Genomic DNA, 16,795 nt, shown 5'->3' on the forward strand with positions numbered 1-16,795 from the left:
CAGGTTTTTATAGCAACTTTCTAAAATGAAATTGTCATGGTTGGGATGAAATCTTTGATTTTAACGTTCATTGCTTATGATCAGCTTTTTATTTATTTTTTTAAGTTTATTTATTTTTGAGAGACAGAGAATGCATAAGCTTATGCACAAGCTGGGGAGGGGCAGAGAGAAAGGGAACAGAAGATCTGAAAGGGGCTCTGCGCTGACAGCAGAGAGCCCAATGAGGGGCTTGAACTCACAAGCGGTGAGTCAGAGGCTTGTGACTGAGCCACGCAGGTGCCTCTGATCAGCTCTTTACATTAACTGGCAAAAATTTTTACCTTGAAGTGATGCCGTGAATTGTGGGTGTTGGTATATCACTTGGAGTATCCTCCACAGTGGTGATTTGGGTGCCATTGCTTTTCACACAGGCATATTTGGTGCAGACTTCAACCTACAAACAGTTTAGAAAAGAATAAATCCAACTATTTTCAAAATATACACTGCCAGTGGCTTGAATCCATCCACCTTCATTTCATAGGACTCTCCTATTAGTTCTCTATAACTTCTTAGAGTTCTATAAATGTTAATTTTTGATGTTGTTTGATTGCATTGGTTCAAACTCAGAATATGATATAGAAATGAACTCAGGACAGTTGATTTAGTGATGAAAATGGTGATGTTTAGTCTCTGGTTCCAACCTTTCAGAAAGAGACAGACATATTCATCCCTTTGGGGCACAGTAAGGAATGGAAGATGTTTAGGTGACAGTATATAAGCTTAGTAGGTTATCACTGCATACTGCTCTCTAGATCTACAACCAGGTAGTGTAATGATGAGTTCTTGCAGAAGTCTTGACGTTTTAGAACAAATAGCCCAAATGTGAATGTGCAATGGAAGGAAAATGAGGTCTAGGGAAGCCTTTCAATGTGGCTGAGCTACTTTATACTCATCTGTTCCAGCTGCAGTTGTATTTTTACCTTAATCACAGCAGAAAATCATCATTTATCCCTTTAATTCTGCCACCTAATCTGACTAAAAACTGAGGAGGGTGGAGTAACTAAAGATTAGAAATCGAGTTCATCAAGCATTAGTAATGCAAAAGAAACACATTCAGCAAGTGGGAGGAGAGACAAATGAATGTACAAAAGATTGCTAGTGAAACACTCACAAAGTGACATCATTCTGTTTCCAATGAAAGGATAAGCCAAAGAGAAACTGTACTTTTTCCAATGCTCACTTATTTTAAGCAGCTAATACATAAAAAATGAAGGGGGAAGCTGGATACCGATGCATCTTAAACACTAATACTGAGCTTTTAAGTGAAGCAGTTCTCTGGATTTCCACTGGCAATTGAGAAAAGACAAATGTGTCTCTTACTGTATTTAGTAGTTACGTCATTTTATTCATGGGGCACTTTACACCTAAATGGGAGTTGAAGCACATTTTTATGATGCTGTTTGAGTTGTGTTCTTTATGTATGCCATATAGTATTTTATGTATTCCATATAGTATTTTTCCTATCTACTAATATTTAGTAGAGATGTGGACACTGTCAAGGCCCTCCACTCTGAGTATGTCCAATGAAACCCCAAATAATTTAAAGGGAAATGAACTTAAAATATAATTGCTGCAATAGAATTAATGACAATAAAACTTCATACATATTAGGCAATATTTGACTATATGGTGCATAATTATAACTAAAACTCAACTCCAGTTCATTATGTAAGTAATGTGTGCTCAATATTAATGGGAACTGGCACAAGTAATTTTATGGAGTCTTCATGACTCCATTTTCATCAGCTTGCAAATTGGGGGTGAGAGAAATCAGGGAATATGATCAAGCTGATTAGATATGAGATATCTAATCCAGGCTTTACTGTATTCTAGTCTTATCATCTAAATACTAAGCATAGCTTTAAGTTCCAAACTACTTAGCTATATTCTGGGGCACTTGGGGTGGCTCAGTCACCTCAGTCTGACTCTTGATTTTGGCTCAGGTCATGATCCCAGGGTCATGAGATTGAGCTCCATGCCAGGCTCCACACTGAGTTTGGAGACTGCTTAAGATTCTCTCTCTCTCTCTCTCTCTCTCTCTCTCAAATTAAAAAAAAAAGTTATAACAAAACAAAACTAAGCTACTAGCTCTATTCAAATGGCTCCAGAAAACTCTTATTTTGACTTTGGAGAAATGTGTCAATATTTTTCTCAACTTACTAAGGTAACAGACCAAGTTTCATCTTTGGGATATTTCTGCTGCTATAGCTATATTGCATAATGTGAATGAACCACAAATATAAAGGTTGACTGATTCACATAAAAACAAAATTGAATCAAAATTGACATTTTTAATGTATTTATATATATTATATATATATATAAATTATATAGAAGGGATATATAAAATAACTCATTCAAAAAAGTAGATATTTGGATCTATATGTCTGCTTTATAATCAATACATGTTTGACAGAGGTGGCTGACACAGAGAACCTTAATCCTAAAGTAGTAGGCATATCAATTAGGTGCAACATATTGTATATATACCTATACGTATATATACATATACATATAAATATTTTTATACGTATATATTTATACATATATGCATATATATACACATACACTGGTATATACATGTATATTTATTTATTTACTTATTTATTTTCAAAATTTATTCATTTATTTTGAGAGAGAGAGCATGCACATGTATGTGAGTGGGGGAAGGGCAGAGAGAGAAGGAAAGAGAGAATCCCAAGCAGGCTCTGCACTCCCAGCACAGAGCCCATCTCAGGGCTTAACCCAGGAACTACGAGATCATGACCCGAGCTGAAATCAGACGTTTAACCCGGCAAGCCACCCAGGTACCCCTGGATGCATATTTTAAATGGAGTCAAATCCCAAATCATCTTTGACATCATGAACAAAAATCATTGTAATCTGTTATTCAAATTTCCAGTGATGCAACAACTATTTCAAGTGGAATATCCCTGGACTGTGGAGAGCTTCACAAAAATATAGTTTATCAAGAATAAGAACATCTTAGTCACTAATAACACAACTAAAATATTAGATTCTAATTTGGTATTTTGTCTCCTTATTTTGTTAGATGTCCCAAATCTGATCAAAATGCATTCTTTTCAGGCCACTAGTGACTCAAACCAGTAGGGATGAGTGAAGCCTTTTATAGGACAACATGACTGAAACACGTACACATCAACCGTTACATAGTCAGAAAGCTGGATCAGGACGTGCATGCATGCATAGCCCCTATTGATCTCACCTTAGGTTGTATTCTGAGTCCTGATAAACCAAATAAATAAGTTGCCTTTTGAGGACTAAGCCAGCTTTCTCCATCAGCGCCCCTCAAAAGAATAATACAGCAAATACTCTGTCACCTTCCTAAGCCAACCTTGTTCACAAAGCTATATGTGTAATTATTTTGAATGTGGTTTTTATTTTCTAATTTTCTATGATGTACATGCACATAGAGACTCACTCTAAGAACCGTGAACATAAACATCAGTCTGTGTGTGTTCCATTCTAAGATGACTCAGGTGAGTTCATGGAAATCATGGAATGTAATGAAAACTAATCAGCATACCTTTCTTCTTTTATTTTTATTTTGTTTTCTTAGGAACCTAGGCCTAGCAGCAGGGGGTAGGGTGGCGGGGAGTGGTAAAGCATTGGCTCTAGCCAGATGACTGTGTATGTTTCCCCTTCCAAGGTGAGGGAAAGAAGGGGATGGGAAATGAAAGAGGTGGCACTTACTAGACAAAGCCAGTGAATGTTTCTGTGGTCAAAGAAAATTTCCATGCTTAATATCTTTTGAAAATTATTTACAAAGCTCTCACAAATGTTGGAAGTAGCATAGATTAATTAAAAATTTACTACATTACAGCCCTTCTCTATAAACTTTTTCTGTTTTTATCATTAATTTCCACATCTGGCCTTGTTATCTTTTATATCCCAGCAGTGTAATGAGTTCCAATTCCTTGGGGGAAAGTTCTTTGTTGAAGATTCCTTAGTTGTCTCTCTATTTTTTCTATTTTAAAGATCAGCAGATCTCAAAGAGGTCTATGAGTTGGGCCTCAGATGGTCAATGCAATATGAAACTGCACACTAACTTTTGTCATATAGGCACATAGGTGTTTTTCTAGGGCAGGGTGCACTGACATCATTAGATTATCAAAGAGGTTCAAGGGCAAAAAAGTTTAAGGATAACTGTTCTCACATAGGCAAGGGTCGACAAACATTTGGTAGATGACAACAGATAAATTTCTTTCATCTTCAGGTCAAACCCTTTAATATATTTTGTCTGCCATATATTCATTTATGTTTTCTTGCCGCATTCAGAGTCACAGAATGCTAGAGGTCGATAGAATGTTTTAAGTCACCAAGTCCGCTGCCCTTATAAAAAAGATAACTGACACCAAACAGGTTATGTGGCTTCCCTGAAGTTATTAAATTAGTAAATAGCAGAAATAGGAATAGAAGAATGTCTCCACATTCATAGGTTGACTCTGATTTTGATATCAGTAAAAGAATCAGGATAAAGGTGAACTGCTTAGCAAGATTTACTGCAAATATGTGATTTGCCTCATTTTGCCGGCAAGAATACCATCACCATCGTTTTCCATATTACCATTACCTTCTCTCCTGAGACTCATGTGTTTGCCCACAGCAAACAGATTTAATCCTAATCAGTTTCCCTCTTTTCTCTCCCCTTCCCCGGTAAATAAATAATCTGTAACCAAGACGGAAGGTATCCACTTAGAGACATAGCCTGGCAATGTTTTATTTAACACACCTATAAGCTTAGCCATCAAAAAACAGTGTTCTGACCTGAATGTCATAGATTGTGAAGGGAGACAGGTCTCTCAGAATGAAAGACCCAGGCACATTCATTCCAGTCTTGTAGAGCTTATTATTTACATAGACAGAATATTCAGTGATAACGCCATTTGGGTTTGAAGGAGATGTCCAGATGACACGTACAGATGTACTGTTGATGATGACAACCTCTGGAGGAAGCATGCCCTGAGGCTCTAGAATTAAAGGAAGAAACTGAATAAACTCCAGCTGTCTCTGAAAAAGCACTTGTTAAACTAAATGCAGATTAGTATTTAGGTTTTGCAAAGGGTTCCTTGCTTATCTGCTTTTCTCTGATGAAGTTATCACAGTCTGTAGTCCTCTGTAAATTGGCTTATTATACTCTCAGTCAGAAACCATAAGAATTGGTGGTAAAATGCTTTATACCACCAGCATAGTGCTAATCTTCAATACTATGTGACCAGTGGGATATGATGATAAATTATTCACCCATCTGCACCACCAACACATATCTATTATTTGTCTCTTTTCCCATCCCTTCACGCCATACCTCCCAGGGAAAAGGAAAGAAAATTTGCTCCTTAAGCAAAAAATAAAACTCAGATACATTGAGGCTGAGGCTGGTGGAACGTAAAAAAATCATTTGATGTTACTAGCTTGTAACTCAAGCAATATGAAGCAATAATGCAATATTGTCATTATGTAAATGATTTTGAATGTTGATTACCATAGGTAATGATGAAATCTAACATTAGGAAAAAAATCTTGCTTGGCGTTAAATTACACAATTATTCAAGCATGTCAGAAATAACTATGCAAGGACCTATTTTTATCATAAGAACCCATCTTAACTAGTTGAAAAATTGTCCTTGTGATCCATTCTATTTTATAAACAAAAGGTGTCGACCTTTGGCACCACAAAGGGAAATGGGTTCCACACTTAAAGTGCTCTGCTAATGACCTGGAACACTTGCTTGGGAGGTAATGATATTATAATGTTTATAATGAGACTTTATAAAGCCAAAAAGATTAGAAAGACCATTCCAAACACATTTCAGATTCACAAGTTGCTTCCCTTGCTTCCTCCCCCTTGCTAACTGGCTTAGAAATGAGTCAGAGGCAATTTTTCTCAGTGGCTGAACCTCCACCTACCATTTCTGGTGACTCAGGGAGAGCCCTCACTGTGTTTGGCTGTCGTTTTGAAAAGCATACTGCTTCTAAGAGCAAATCTTTAGAACAAAATGTTTCTAAATGTCACCATTTATTGATGTGAACTCAGCTCCAAACTAAGCATACACTGAAAAGAACAGGAACAAACTGGGCTAATATCCCATTATTAGAGCCTTGTGCTACTGTCTCTAAGGGACCACGTATTGATCTGCCACTTGACGACAGCAAGCACTTAAGCGTTTTAGCCCCAACCCCCTTCCCTCCAACACCGGAAATTTTATAATGGAGGGATGACTGATCTCAACCTCAGCAAGAATCAATCAATTTCATTTGCATCTCCGAAGCCAAGGGTCCCTTGAAGTCTGGACTCACCCCCATCGAAAGTGGTTGCACACAATACATCACCACTGATGCTGTGGACTCCATTGAAGACAGAGATAAAAATCCGATACTCTGTGTTTGGATTTAAGTGGCCGATGACATGAGAGTTTACATCTGGGAGGATTTTTAGAGATTCATTTGAGGTAGCAGAACTCCAAAAAAGTGTATAATATTCAACATCACCTTGTAGGTCTTGAAAAGCTGTTGACAATAAATGCAGGATACTGTAAATGTGGCTGATCTGAAAGGTTCTCAGGGGAAAAGATAGAAAATAAATTTTATCTTTAGCTATTTCTAGAAGGGGACAATGGAAAGCTCATGGAAACTTCTTTTTGGTGGTGCTGGTTTCTTTTTTTTTTTAACGAAGTTAATTTTTTCCCCCTCATCCCGTAATTAATTGCATAGATACTTATCCTTATAGGAAAATAAAATTTTAAATTTCCTTTAAATATTTTAATTATGTTACTTACAGTTATTCAACTAATTTTCAAAACTGCAATGTAACACTTACAAAAGGAAACTAAGAGTAAAATAAAATATTCAATACATGGAACAACTTCTGTTTCTAAGTAATATCATCCTTGAGAGAAGTCTATGCTAGTACAATTAAAGGCATATCGTCACACATATCCTAGAACTTGAGGCATTTTTAAAAGTTGCTAACAAAATCTGCTAAATGATACCTAAAAGAACATTGGACTGATATCCTATTATATACACTCTTGATGTAGCAGAGTGATACAGCACGCTCTCCTTAAGGATTTGCTCAGTAGGATCCCAGGATGATATTTGAATTTTATCAAGGTTCTCATTCTTTTCTCCCACTTCATTGTGTTTCTATGATGTAGACAAATGCTGAAAAGATGCCAAAATCAATCACTTACTGTCTGACAAATATAACTCATCAATTCCTCAACCGTCATCCTTTCAAAAACCAGGCTACTGTTTTCTTTTTCCTCTTTCACCCGATTTCAACTTCTTTGGCCTAAGCTCTGTTTCTCATTACCTTTTTACAATGATGCTTTCAAAAGAAGACATAAAACAGCCATATTTTGGGGGTACCTGGGTGGCTCAGTTGGTTGAGCATGCAACTCTTGATTTTAGGTCAGGTCATGATCTTGCAGTTCACTGGATCGAGCTCCAGGTTGGGCTCTGTGCTGACAAAGCCTGCTTGAAATTCTTTCTTTCCCTCTCTACCTGTCCCTCCCCCACTCACACTCTCTCTCTCTCTCTCTCTCAAAAGAAATAAATAAACATTAAAAAAGCCATATTTTCTTAGGTCGGAAATAGTATAAGTAGTACAATGTTCTACTTATATTAGTATTATTTTTTAGGAAATAGTATAGTATACTGCTCTCCTTACATCAGTATTATTTTCAAAGACCTTATGCAGAAGCTATTATCTTGGTTCATGTTAGAATTGGAGGTAGAATGTTGGTTTACGAGCCTGAAATTGTATGTAAAAGTATGTGTCAAAACAGTTCAGTAGCACTAGTCTAAGGACTGAAAGGAAAATGTGGCATTACTCTTTATGGTTATTTAAGTACAGTGTCTCTGATACGAGATCATAATACATGGCCATGTAGCACAAGACGGCTTTAGAGAACATATGGCTTTCTTTTAAGGACCGCTTTTCATTAAGATCTTGAGGGTTTTGCATAAAGACAATGCTGAGCACATTACTGCTTTGATTTTAGCTCAAGCAATAGTTGAAAAGGTTTGGTATGTTAGCATATGTGAAAGAGTTTATAGTAAGAGATCTTTAGCAATGAATCTGGAAAACTCTGAGGATAAGATTTGTTTTTTTTCTGATGTCACAAAATGTAAGCACCTTCAATAATGAGGTCATTATTATGTATTGGCAGGAACTGGTTATTCATAACCATCAATATTTTCCCAGATGGTATTAGTCAAGTATAGCAAAGCCATTGGTGCTATGAGTGCAAAAGTTCCTTCTTTCATTTTTAATTATTTTCTACTGGCTTACAGTTGCATTACTCATTGATTTATAGCAGTTGAGATATAATGGAAAATTCACTGGATTTGATGTACATGTTGTAAAATTTTAGTTTGTTAAATGAGGACTCTGGTTAGAAATCCAAGCCCTAAAGATACAATTTAATGCAGTGCTTTCAAACTTGCAAATATAAATGGGTATTACCTGGGTTATTAAATGCGCCTGATGTCTTTTCCATCAAGTTCCAATCAATGTACCTATGTATATACATCAAAAATATTGCAACTAGCACTGAAAGTTCAAGATGAGCAAAGATCGTATGTTAATATGTGGATAAAATTCTATTAAATGTCCATTCTTACCCATGTACCATATGTCAACCCATCTGAAATAGAAAAAAATCTATTGTCCCCCCAACTATAGAAAAAGATGGTGATTCAGTTCCATTGGTTATGTCTTACTCCATGATATAGAGACCTCTATAACCTGAAACAGGCAGCATCTCTGGGCAAAAAGCGCCAGATTTCTGCACTGTCTTGTCTCTCACCAACATCTACTTCAACATTTCTTTTTCCTCATTCATTTAGACAGTAGAGTACAGAGTCCAAAACACAGAAAAATTATAGGAACATATTATATTTTCATATCCTAGTCATCTGATGAGAAGTTCTTGCAGGCGTACACACATAAGAGTATGTGTTTTCATTGTTCAAACGTGTTTTTAAACTTCAGTGGGTTCTTCCCAAGTCACTGGACTGTCTAGGAAATAGAAGATACATCCTCAGTTCAATAGTCCAGCACAAAATTAAAGGCTGCTGACCTTGAGTCTACCTCTGAGAGAGGAATGCTATTAGAACAGAAATAGCTGGAATGAGGAGCCAAGTAAATCTCACCCTCCTTGTGTATTGGTAAAAGCTAAGCCTGAATACAGTTCCCTTTTTTAAAAGAAAAATATTAAGTTACAAGGCTTCTTCACGGTATAAGATAGGAAAACATTGTCTAGAACTTTCAAAAGCAGATTTGTGTGTGTATTACTTCTCTGAGAATGAAAGTTTTACAAAACATTTGCTTTGGGTTCTTAAAAATAACAAAAGGGAGATGCCTTTCTGAAAAAGAAGCCTCTAGGGAACGTGTACGTAATCATGAAAAGCCAGACATGAAGACAGAGATGTTAAGTCATCTTGCTTAAATAAGAAAGCGAGGAAACATAAAAAGCAATGGCTGAATCTGCATGGCAAGTAGAAAAGAGAGGAGTTAAAAATGCACAGTTGGAAAGAATAAAGAGGAAAACAACTGAGAAGAAATCAGTGAAAGTCAGAATTACAGATATTGAGGGCAGAGAACAAAAATACCTAATCAACTTGAAAAATACATGGAATAAATAATCATGGACATAAACTACCTCATGAAACCATACCCCCCAAAAAGGCTTATGTCCATAAATTGAATAGATTAATGAAGTTTTGATCAAAATAATGGAAATATATCCAAACACAGACATTTAATGGAACACTATAACATTTCAAAGGTAAACTAAAAATTGAGAGATTATCTACAGGGGGGCATGGGTGGCTCAGTCAGTTCAGCATCTGACTGTTGATTGCAGCTCAGTTCATGATCCCACAGGTCGTGAGATCAAGCCCCGTGTTGGGTTCTGCACTGACCCTGTGGATCCTGCTTAGGATTCTCTCTCTCCTTCCCTCTCTGTCCCTTCCTGGCTTGTGCTCTCTCTCCTCTCTCTCTCAAGTAAATAAATAAAGTTTAAAATAAATAAAATAAAATAAAAGATCATCTACAAAGGAGAAAAAATCAGATGAAGTTTAGCTTCTCATCTGGAACATCAAATGTTTGAAGACAGTATAGCAATTTCATCAAGTTTTGAGGAAAAATATTTTGATCCAAGAATTTCATACACATCCAAGTCATTATGTGCAAATACAACAGAGAGACTTCCTTATGTAGGGCAAAAAAAAAAAAAAAAAACAAAAACTAAGGATAATGAATTTATTTACCGTTAATGATAAAATTTCCCCAACAATATTATCCAGAAGACAAAAAGGTAATTAAAAATCCCGAATTCAAGATTGAGAAAATTTGGAATTGATAAAGAAAATTGAAACTATTTAGAGAAAATAATTATGAAAAAATAATTATATAATAATTTACAAATCAGACATTAAAAATGGAAAGTGAGAAGGGCAAGGAAAGTAACAGTACACTGAATCCTGTATCATACATAAAATAGAACATCATGGAAAAATAGAGAAAGATAGCAGTAACTATCAATAGCATTAATGGGACACATAGCAATTTAACTTTAGAACTGATTATAGGGGATAAAATTTAGCATTCACTAACACCCATGTTTTTGTCTTCTTGTCAAATAGCCAGAATATATTTTCTGGGCTCCCTGCATCTGGGTGAGGTCATGTGACCAGTTTGTGCCACTGTTGGAGAAACCGACCATCTCTGATTGTGTTTAGTTTTTCCACCTAGAGGACTTGGGAAGGCCCATGGAATGGTGGACCTACTAGATGGAAGGAGTCAAGGTCCCTAAGTGGCTCCAGAGAGGTTAGAAGGGATGAGGAAGAGCTTCAGAATCCTCAGATTTATGGTTTTGGTTTCTGTGTGAATCCCATTACATAAAATAGAAAACACAGTAGCAATTATGGGATGCAGGATTTGATACTTGATTCACTTGAGACTTCTTGAATTTTAAGTGATTTTGTGGCAACTAGGTAGACTTAGAAATTAAAGTGTGAATATCTGAGTTAGAGTTACATGATTTGGAGGTATACACGCCAGCTTGTGTTTGAAGCAACAAGAAAAAATGAGGATTTCCCATGAGGTTATATTTGTTCAGATATTCTAATCCTATTTTGTGCAACGCATATTTTATAGAACACATAAATTTATCTGAGTAAAGGTGTTGCTCTAACTGTAGCATATCAATCAGGTCAATCTCAGTGAACTGAAGAAGAAGGTCATAACCTCTGGACACAATTTTTGTTATTAAATGCCATTTTGGGTGGCAATCTGTATGGGTTGGCCAGAAATGTGGTCTTAGGGGCACCTGGGTGGCTCAGTCGATCAAGTGTCTGACTCTTGGTTTTGGCTCAGGTCATGATCTCACAGTTCAAGAGATCGAGCCCTGCACTGGGCTCTGTGCTGACAGCACCGAGCCTGCCTGGGATTCTCTCTCCTTCTCTCTCTCTGCCCCTGTTCATGCTCTCTCTTCCTCTCTAAAAATAAATAAATAAGCTTAAAAAAATTGGTCTTAGCTGTAGCAGATTCTCAAATATACAACAATCTCCTCTCTTTTGTAGTAGATTCCTAAATAATTTTAAAGCAGCTGTTAGGTGGGCTAGTTGAAAGTCCTCCTGCAAAAGCACTTAGATTATTCTCTTTAATGCTGTTGGATTCTTTTTAAAGATTATTGTTAATATCAATTATTATCCTCTAGATTTTTAGTATCTAAACTAGGGTCAGCCAATGATAGTCTCTGGGCAAAATCTGGCCTATAGGCCAAATCTGTTTATATATAACCTGCAAACTAAAAATGGTTTTTACATTTTTAAACGGTTGGGGGGACAATCAAAAGAAGAATAGTATTTTGTGACATGTGAAAATTATATGAAAATGTTATTTCAGTGTCCATAATAAACTGTTACTGGCACACAGCCATGCTTGTTTAAGTGTTGTCTATTGCTGCTTTAGCGCTACAATGGCAAAGTTGAGCAGTTGCAACACAGGCTGTCTGTAGCCTGCAAAGCCTAAAGTATTTACTATCTGGCTTTTTCAAAAATGTCTGTGATCTGACCTAGGGCAATTGCAGTAAACCACTCCATTCTATAGGTGTCCAAATTTGTCTATCATTGAATTCTTCAGCCACATTTCTCATTAGCAGGTGCATTGGGAGATAATGTCCAAATTTAAAAATTTGGTGGGATTCCATTAAGGTTATATTATAATAGAAGTGTCTTGCTCATAGATTCTCAAATTAGTGTCCAATTTCCCACGTTCTATGGTTCAGAGCTCTGGGTCATCAACTAAATACTTCTTAGAAAATGTGAGATTATCAAAACTACTTCTTGTGGGGCACCTGGCTGGCTCAGTTGGTAGAGCGTGTGACTCTTGATCTCTAGGTTGTGAGTTCAAGCCGTATGTTGGCAGTAAAGTTTACTTAAAAAAAAAACAATTGTTTTTTAATCAAACTACTTCTTGAGAAAATTCTTTACTTGGACTCTGCTTGAGGGTAAAACTGGTCACATAAAGAGTTGGGAAGATCCTCTTGGCCAGTGATCCCAGCCAGGTTCCTCCTTTTTCTCAAAAAGGTATCTCGTGCTTTCTATCTAGGTGAAGCATCAATCAGAAACAAATAACTGCATTTTGGAAACCTCATGAGCTACTTTCATCTCTCATTATGTCCTAGCTCCTATCAATAGCCTGCCAGAGCAAATTGTATTTAAAGGAAATTGTATATGAGATGTGTTAATTATTCATCATTTTACATTTGGCAATGAAAACAGGATAGATAATTTCTGCTCCTTAAGTGAATTGATATGAGCAAACACAGACTGAGATAGTTATCAAAGCTGAGGTAACCAAGAAGCTCACCAATAAAGTGATTTAAATAAAATAGATGTTAATTTATAACTCACATAATAGCCCCAAGGTGAGTGAATCAGATTGTGTTCCATTTCAACAATCCAAGTTCTTTCTCTTATGGGGCTTTGGATGTCTTATGTCCATGCCTGCTGAGTTGAAACTGTGAACATTGCCATGTCTACATTCCAGTTCAGGGAAATCATGAAGAAAGAACAGATAGGCATCTGCCCAATGTTTTGTGACTATGACACAGAATGACACACAAATTTCTTTTCACATTTTATTGGCATAAACACAGGCACATGGCCACAACCAACTCCAAGGCTGGTTAAGTGTAGTCTCTGGATTGACAGGCAGAGAAACACGATGGGATGGCATAGAGAAGAGAACTTTGGATGGGATCATGAGGTGAGGACTTCAAGAGCACCATGTCAGTAAAGTATAAGGGAAGAAGGTCAGGTTACAACAGGCACACAAGTGAACAAGAGGGCAGCCCACGGAAAAGGCAAACACAGCCTATTTGCTTTGATAACTGTAGTGAAGGAGGAAGAGTAAGGAACAAGGTGCACCAACAACCGTGGATGCTTTTTAAAGGAGTTGACATCAGGGGCACCTGGGTGGCCCGGTCGGTTAAGCATTCATCTTTGGTTTAGGCTCAGGTCATGATCTCAAGGTTCATGAGATGGGGCCCCTCACGGGGCTTTGCACTGACAGGGTGGAACCTTTTGGGATTCCCTCCCTCCCTCTCTACCCCTCCCCTCCTCATGCTCTCTCTTTCTCTCAAAATAAATAAATAAACCAACAAAAAAAGGGCTGACATTGGAAATTATTGATATGTATTGCCATTCGAACAAGATAAATTCAGACAAAGTCAGAAATTCTTCTGAATTTAGGACAGTCTAAATTCTTGAAAATTTGGTGGCTTCTGACTAAGAGATCAAGATGATGAAGATGCCTTTCTTGTGGATTTAAACTTGCTCTCTTAATGGTGACACCTTCATACTTTGTGAATTTTCCAGAGAGTTTACTGAGATATTGTAATGCAGGAGTAATGTCAGCCATCACTGTACTACCAGTGCCCAGGACAGAAAGAAGTCCTAAATAAATGTCTGTGGAAGAAAAAGGAAGGAAAGGAAAGACATAGAAAGGTAGAAGAGAAAAGGAGAAAGAGGAGAGGGCAGGTGAAAAAGAGGAAGGAGAGAGATGGAAAGGGAGAGAGATGTGGTACAAGATGTGAACACCCGAAGGTTGGGTGAGCTTTTGATGGATGGTAAGATGAACAGCATTTGGATGATTTTTCATTCCTCTTTTTCAGTCCCTTCCTCTCTCACTACCTCCAGTGCCTTTTTGGTCTATTCTGGCCACGGGTGACCTTGTTAGTGAGGTGACCTCAGGAGACGTGCTGCCTTTCCACTGCATCCCCTCATGGGCATTTTCTTATTTGTCTGTTTATTTTAGAGTCAAAGTGTGCAGGATCTTAATAAATCACTCAGCAAATGTTCATAACCATTGAGGCAAAATGCATGAGAAATAGCTGAAAATTGATTAGTTTGAGTTTGGGAAGACTGCTTACTAACTATAAAGTTGAGTGAATTACAAAGTTCCAGTTTCTATCTCATAGGGCCTTTCTGAGAATGGCATGTATAATTTAACTGAAGGTATTTTTGTATCTCTTTTTATAAAAATATGATTTTTTTCACTAATATAATTTATCTTCATGGTATTTCATTTAGGCTGAAATATTTTCTTTTATTATATCTAACAGGGATAAGAACCTCCTATCCCTATGGGGACCAGGAAGACAGAAAGCATGTGACCTGTCTGAAGCAGAAGCCATTAGTCAGTGACAATTGGTATTATTCCTCCAGCAATGCAGGAATAGTTTCACACAATCAACTGATTTTTCAAACCAATCCTCAAATCATCATCATTATGTGAGACCTTCTGATTGTTATTTTTTTAAAAATACTACAGACAAAACAGTGTAGGGGGGAGGGGGGAGTAAATGTGGCCTATGTGCTGTCAGTTTGCAACATGTACCCTAAAACTGAATTGAAGAAATGTGGGGATGCGTGTACCTCGCACGATATCACATAGCGATGCAAAACTTTAAAAAATTGTTTTCAATGTTTGTTTATTTTTGAGAGAGACACAGAGACGGAGTGTGAGCTCCCAGAGGAGGGGGAGGGGGAGAGAAAACAGGAGACAGAATCTGAAGCAGGCTCCAGGCTCTGAGCCCAGCGCAGAGCTCGATGTGGGGCTCTAACTCAGGAACTAGGAGATCATGACCTGAGCCGAAATTGGACGCTTAACCAACTGAGCCACCCAGGCACCCCGAGATGCAAAAGTTTAAAATGGGTGCTTCTAGAGTGTTCAATAACATTCCTGTTCATCCGTGGTTAGTAAAAATTTAGCAGAAATATACAGGTACCAAAATGGTGTGTACATATGGAGGTGATAGTTTAGAAAGAATATGGTTTTTTAAAATACATTTTATGTTTTGGTGAAAGACAATTTTTAATAAGTAAATATTTATAAATTTATCCAGCTGACTTTCAACCCATAGTTTCCTGCCTTGTAGCATATTAAACAATGTGCCAAATGTATTCTGCGAATCAAGAAAACAACCTGCATTTAAATTACCAAAACTAGGTGGCCCTATCACCGAGGAGTGACCAGTTAATTTACTTAGGCGAGCAGGTTGCACAGAGGAAGAAAATGATAACGCAACAAGCTTTCGAAGAGCTGACCCTCTTCTGAGAGTTAACCTTTGTGCTCACAAATAGTTATCTGAAATATTTCTAAGGTATGAATGGAAATAACGGCAGATTGCATTACCTACATCCCGAAGGTCAGAGGTTCGGATTACCAAGGTAATGAAACTTCAGTGAGCTGCTGCAGATCCATTAGGTTTGTCAGTTTTTATAAGCATGCTTACTTCGGGCTTCCAATTATAACGTAAAGGACCTATATTGGCGAAAATTCAGCAGCTGGATCTTAACAGCAGTATTCAAATGTCAGATGAGGGGCAGGACATCCACCTTTATGAGCAGGCTCTTAAGATGAATCAGGTGGTGTGGGTAAAGTAGAGGAAGAGGGAGATGAGTGAAAATATATCATACATAACAATCCATCTCCAGATAAAAACTTCATATTTTTCCCAGAGGTGTCTCAGAGGGTAATCATAAGCATCAATTAACTTCCGTTCTTCCATTCAAATGGTTTAAGAGATCCCAATAGAGGTGACACTGATTATTAGAAACCTGCAACCTTATAAAAACCCTAGGGTTACTTAGCGGCAACGGAGATCAACACAACCAGTACAGATTTTAATTTACAATTAATGTCGCCTAATACTGGTTTTAATTCGCAACTGATGCAACATGAAAGCAAATTCACTCAGATGTTCTCAGTGGTACAGGAAGCATGTCTTAGGCTGTAACAAAACTCAAAAGTTGAGTCAAAATCACGTGGTTGCTACTCACCAACCAGGAGTAGACTTGTATCTTTCTATGTAATAGTAGATAATTACCCTGGCGGGTACAGTTTTCTTTCATAAGAGAAACATTTTAACTGGGGATTTCTAAATCAGGTATTTCTCAATATTTGGTACTACTGATACTTAGAAGAATGGTTACAATACATATTTCCATGATAAACAGGGTTGTTTTCTGTTTTTTAATATTTTTTAATGTTTATTTATTTTTGAGAAAGAGAGAGACAGAGAGACAGAGAGAGTGTGAGAGGGGGAGGGCCACAGAGAGAGGGAGGCACAGAATCTGAAGCAAGCTGGAAGTCATGGACTGCGAGATCATGACCCAGCAGAAGTCGAACCCTTAACTGAGCCACCCAGGCACCCCACGT

At 37.3% G+C, this 16,795-nt stretch overlaps 1 protein-coding gene across 1 annotated transcript in view; it reads right to left on the reverse strand.

Moving 5' to 3' along the window:
* The window catches only part of USH2A (usherin), a 743,753-nt gene that overhangs the window by 208,071 nt on the left and 518,887 nt on the right, over positions 1-16,795 (reverse strand). Inside the window, exons 46-48 of the mRNA XM_042925179.1 lie at positions 6,358-6,567; positions 4,828-5,030; positions 321-433 (exon numbers count right to left, since the gene is read on the reverse strand). Of these exons, the coding sequence (XP_042781113.1) occupies positions 321-433; positions 4,828-5,030; positions 6,358-6,567 (526 nt within the window). The remainder of the gene's footprint in view (positions 1-320; positions 434-4,827; positions 5,031-6,357; positions 6,568-16,795) is intronic.

This window comes from Panthera leo, chromosome F3, assembly GCF_018350215.1.
Source record: "Panthera leo isolate Ple1 chromosome F3, P.leo_Ple1_pat1.1, whole genome shotgun sequence".
Lineage (NCBI taxonomy): Eukaryota > Metazoa > Chordata > Mammalia > Carnivora > Felidae > Panthera > Panthera leo.